This window comes from Lolium rigidum, chromosome 7 (genome assembly GCF_022539505.1).
Source record: "Lolium rigidum isolate FL_2022 chromosome 7, APGP_CSIRO_Lrig_0.1, whole genome shotgun sequence".
Taxonomy (NCBI): Eukaryota; Viridiplantae; Streptophyta; class Magnoliopsida; order Poales; family Poaceae; genus Lolium; species Lolium rigidum.
The window spans coordinates 326,139,448-326,145,105 of NC_061514.1; the positions used below are offsets into that span (position 1 = coordinate 326,139,448).

At 45.1% G+C, this 5,658-nt stretch overlaps 1 protein-coding gene across 1 annotated transcript; it reads left to right on the forward strand.

Moving 5' to 3' along the window:
• The first annotated feature begins 1,576 nt into the window (after nucleotides 1-1,576).
• On the forward strand, nucleotides 1,577-5,658 carry LOC124678472 (probable LRR receptor-like serine/threonine-protein kinase At3g47570). Its single transcript, XM_047214356.1, has 2 exons — nucleotides 1,577-4,537; nucleotides 4,680-5,658. Exons 1-2 carry the CDS (start codon nucleotides 1,654-1,656, stop codon nucleotides 5,036-5,038), a joined length of 3,243 nt encoding a protein of 1,080 aa, XP_047070312.1. The 5' UTR covers nucleotides 1,577-1,653; the 3' UTR covers nucleotides 5,039-5,658.

Consider the following 5,658-nt stretch of genomic DNA (forward strand, 5'->3'; position numbering starts at 1 on the left):
CCGGCGGACGGCGGAGGGCGCGGATCCGACGGATTCCGGCGGCGGCGCGCGGGTGGCTGCGGCGGCGCGCGGGAGAATTGTTGGGGGGGAAGCCGGAAATGTCCGCGCGCGCTTTCGGAATTGCGATACTGGTTTCGCCCACTATCCCCGCTCCCACCCCGCACAAGTAGGGGGCGACGACCCGCCCCGTACTCGAAAACAGCAAAAACGATGCGGGGGGCGTTTTTACGGGGCGTGCTAGACGATCGGGTAGAGCCGAAACCCTCAAATCGGCGGTTATTATACGGGTTTGCCCCTTTTACGGGGTTTGTTAGACCTGCTCTAACAATGTTTCAGAGAACTTGACCAAAAAACTCGTACCATCGGGAGTACATCAAATTTTCACAATTTCCACCATTGGCGGTTAAGGAATAGTCTGGTTTATTTTTGTAAGCACCTGCCTAAGCACTCCCTTTTTTACATGAACTTGGAGTTAAATATTTTGAAATTTCAGATTTGCAGAATATACTCCTACACATGATCCAAAACATTGACTACTGGCCCAAATCGAACGGAGACAGCTGCAGCCGTTGGATCTTCACGCTCGTGCTCCGTTCCCGATGGCCTCCGGCGAGGCGCCCCCCTCCCTCCGCCGTGCCCGCTTGCTTCTCCCCGGCGTCCAACGCCTCCACCAGTTCCCTCTCCATCCTTCCCTTCCACCCCACCGCTGGCTCCCCGATCTCGGTTGCGCGTTGCGCCTAGGTTGCGCGTTACGACTCGCCTTCGCCTACCCGCCGCCGCCCGGACGCCCACTCCACGCCTCGCCTAGGTTTCTTCTCTCGGCCGGGGCGCATCCGCAGGTCGTGGGATGCGCTCTTTCCCATGGCCTCATCAGGCCTCAGCCTCAGAGTCTCAAACGCCTGCCGGCAGCAATTTAATTGGCAGGGCAAACCCTCCGCCGTGGCGACGGCTCCCTGACTCCCTCGCTACGGCGAGGTCTGCCGGCCCCAGGCGCGTGGAAGACGAGCACTGAGTACAATGTATCCGGTATGTCTTGAACTAGAGTCCCAGTTTGCCATGCCAAAATGGATGAAATACGGTTACCTGCCCGAAATTCAACATTTTAGATTGTTAGTGCAACAGGAATTGCAGTGCAGCATCAGTTTGTTTTAAAGGTATGCATAATCGCTTTGAGCGGTTCGGGTTTGTGTATGTGCTCTACTGATATGGGGTGGATGCTACGAAATCTCGTAGCACACAGCTTCAGCACCCGTTTGTTTGTTGCAGTTTGATGTGTGCTCTGCAGGTTGCAATCACTGGTATGAGTGAGGACTAGTCCTACACACCCCCGTGTGTCGCTGTCAAATTTGTCGCTTTTGCTCTTGGAATTTCTACTTTGCTTACTACAATTCTACTAGTGTCGCTGCCTGCACACGTTTTCTTTCAAAAATATCTTTGTTTCTTTCTTCTACTTTTCCTGACCTGAGCATCACGTTCAGGGTGAGATAGCCACTTCATGTTTGAAGTCAGTCAACTCAGTCAAGCATAACTTCAGATTTCCGGTAGATGAACCCTTTAAATGACCTCGACACACAAGATCACCCAAGCTTCGAGCAACCAACACTCAAGTTCTTGTAGTTCTTGGTTCTTCCACGTCCTGTAACTCTGGGCATCATGCCCTTAATCTTGTCTCTGTTCTTTTCTTTTCTCCTCCTTATCTCCTGCAGCACTACAATACTCGAAGCCGCACAAGCAAACAAGTCAGAGATTGATCGTCAGTCCCTCCTTTGTTTCAAGTCTGGCATCAACTCTTACCCCCTTGGCATCCTAGAGTCATGGAGCAACGATTCACTTGACTTTTGTAGCTGGAAAGGTGTCACTTGCGGCACAAGGTTTCCGCACCGGGTGTTCTCTGTTAACCTTGCCTCTGCACAGCTCAGTGGGCAATTATCTGGATGCGTAGGCAACTTGACTTTTCTATCCAGGATGAACCTTGCCGATAATAATCTGTTCAGAACCATCCCAGAAGAGTTAGGCAGGCTTCCAAACCTTCATACGCTGAATCTTTCTGGCAACAATCTTGAAGGTAACATCCCTGATTCATTAGGCACTAGCAATTCTCTTAGTTATGTCAATCTTGCAAACAACACTTTTACTGGTGGCATCCCTCTCTCATTGGCCAATTGCTCCTCACTCAGCACACTTGTACTGTCACGTAACAACCTCTCTGGAGAGATTCCTTCTACTTTGTTTGATAACAAATCTAAGCTTAATATGGTTGATCTCCAGGTGAATTCTTTCATTGGTATAATTCCACCTTTCCATAGAGTCAACGCTCTCAGAATTCTTCGTGTGACAGATAACTTGTTGTCTGGAAGCGTACCTCCTTCAATAGGAAATGTTTCTTCCCTCACTTCTATATTGCTCGGCCAAAATAAGTTATCAGGAATTATTCCAGAAACTTTGGGTCACGTTGCAAAACTGCTTGAGCTTGACCTAAGCTTCAATAGTTTATCAGGGAATGTCCCGTTGTCTCTTTACAATATGACATCACTCCAAAACTTTAGCGTAGGTAGCAATGGTCTTATTGGAAAAATACCATATCACATCGGTTACTCATTACCAAAGCTCCAGTCCCTGATCATGGGAAGCAACAATCTTGAAGGTAACATCCCTGCTTCACTAGCCAACATGTCAGATCTCCAAATACTTGATCTTTCAGACAACTTGCTACATGGCTCTGTTCCGTCTCTTGGTTCCCTGGCAAACTTACGTCGGTTAGTTTTGGGGACGAACTTTCTAGAATCACATAATTGGTCATTCCTTACATCTCTAGCAAATTGCACCCAGCTGACAAAGTTGTCCTTGGAAGGGAATGCTCTTAATGGAAGCCTACCTATAACAGTTGTTAATCTTTCAACTAGGCTAGAAGATTTATCGCTTGGGTCAAACCAAATATCAGGTTCCATACCTGCTGAAATTAGCAATCTTGTTAGTCTCACTTCGCTTAGGATGGAAAGCAATCTCCTTTCTGGAAGCATACCTTCTACCATTGGGAGGCTGCAAAGGCTATATATCCTAAATCTCTCAAAGAACAAATTATCAGGTCAGATCCCTCCCTCTGCTGGTAACATTACTCAGCTGGGCAAGCTTTATCTTGATGATAACAACTTCAGTGGAAACATACCTGGCAGTTTAGGTCAGTGCAGGGGACTTCTTGAACTAAACCTGTCTACCAACAGCCTCGATGGATCAATACCGGTCAATCTTTTTGCTAGCCCTCCACTTTCCTTGGGTGTGGACTTTTCATTCAACAAGCTCACAGGAGAAATACCATCAGAAGTTGGCCGTTTGGCAAATCTTGCTCTTCTAAATGTTTCGAACAATCTGTTGTTCGGAGCGATTCCTGAAGCTCTTGGAAGCTGTGCCACTCTGTTATTCTTGCGCATGGAGAGAAATAAGCTTCAAGGACAAATTCCTCAAAGTTTCGGGAAGCTGTTGTCCATCCAGCAGATTAATCTAGCTCAGAACAGTTTATCTGGTCCAGTGCCAGAATTCTTTGGAGATCTCACTTTCTTAGACAAGCTTGATCTATCATACAACAACTTTGAAGGGCCAATTCCCTCTGGTGGATGCTTTCGTAACCCGAGTATGGTAGTTTTGGATGGCAATAAGATGTTATGTGCAAGAATCCCCATGCTATCACTCCCAATTTGTGATGACACCTCAAAGAAACATATCCCTTTGCTAACAGTAGTAATTATAATTACACCGGTACTTGCTGGTTTCCTATTGTTATATTTGGTTGTCACTATTTGGAAAAGATGGGCGCAGTGTGTTACATTTCCATGGTGCAATAAGATTCTCAGTGTGTTATGCTTTGTTGCCAACCGGAAGAGAAAAGAAGTTGTTGCCCATCAGAAGAAAAGAGAAGTGCATGTATGTTCTAACCACAAGGAGACACTGAAGAAAATATCATATGGTGACATTCTGAAAGCTACCAACTGGTTTTCTTCGGTCCATACTATCAGCTCAACCTGTACCGGATCTGTTTATGTCGGTAGATTCAAGTCCGACAGGAGCCTAGTTGCCATCAAAGTATTCAACTTGAATGAGCCTGGTGGATATGATAGCTACTTTATTGAGTGTGAGGTGCTACGAAGCACCCGCCATCGGAATATAATGCGACCTGTGACTCTATGCTCGACATTGGACTCACAGAACCATGAGTTCAAAGCATTGATCTTCAAGTTCATGGTTAATGGCAGCCTTGAGAAATGGTTGCACTCTAAGCAACACAACGGAATCCCAGGCAGAATGCTAAGCTTTGGCCAGAGGATATGCATAGCAGCAGATGTGGCTTCTGCTCTTGATTATGTCCACAACCAACTGACGCCTCCTTTGATCCATTGTGATTTGAAGCCACACAATATCCTATTGGACGATGACATGACTGCACGGCTGAGTGACTTTGGCTCAGCGAAGTTTCTGTTACCTGGACTTGTTATACGTAAAAGCCTGGTTGATGTAGGAGGAACAATTGGATACATTGCACCTGGTGAGTTTGCTTTTCCCACCTCACACTTAAGTACAGTCTTTCTTCTATTTAAGTGTACTGTTTCACGTTCATTGACTTTTTTTCCTTCATATACATATGCACAGATTATTTAGTATTTAACTGCACTCCTTTGCTTTTGTAGAGTACGGGATGGGCTGCAAGATCTCAGTAGGAGGCGATGTGTATAGTTTTGGAGTGCTTCTACTGGAGTTGCTTACTGGAAAACGACCAACCGATGATCTGTTCATCGATGGACTTACCCTTCGCATGTTCTCAGAATCCATGTTCCCTGACAGGGTTGCAGAAGTTCTAGATCCTCATATGGCGCATGAGGAGCATCAAGGGTGCGTAGAAGCATGGATGCAGAGATACATAGTCCCGTTGGTTGCTCTTGGGCTGTCATGTACTGTGGAATCTCCCAAGGATAGGCCTGGAATGAAAGATGTTTGTGCTAAACTATCTGCTATGAGAGATGCTTTTCTGGAACTTCATGATGATTGAGGAATATTTCAGTTCTGTTACAGCATGCTGATTCGTTATTGTTAAGAATTTAATTTTGTACTATGAAAGTGCATATCGTACCCTATCTTTTTTTTACAAATGAAAGGAAATTTCAGGACAAATGTGGTTTACATTGAGGCATAGTTGGCCACGGAAAGTAACAACCATGTTTTTATTTCGAATCTGTCCAATTAGCTCTATTTTTGGCAATTAATTTTTTTACTAATAAACTCCCCCATTTGTTGTCAATTTTTTTGATGGCTAATAATTGAAGGATGCATCTTGACAATGCATCCTGCATCAGTAGTGAATTTTGAAGTAAGGAAATATATGCATATGAAATGTAAATTTGGGACTAGATAATAGCATGACCTGTATTCATTTTTTGCTCTCTCATTTTTCTTTCCATGCATGGATGAGACTATATATTGTTTACAGTTCTCCATGGCCTGTAGCCATTATTGCTAAGAATGGGCTAAAATTCTGAATAAGATCTCAACAGAAGATTACGAGAGGCTTGCTAGTAAACTTGGTATGACTGTTGATGAAATGCTAAACGAGGCAGATTTCTCTAAGACTGAACTAGCATATAAATATGCCTGTCATGTACAGTGGAATCT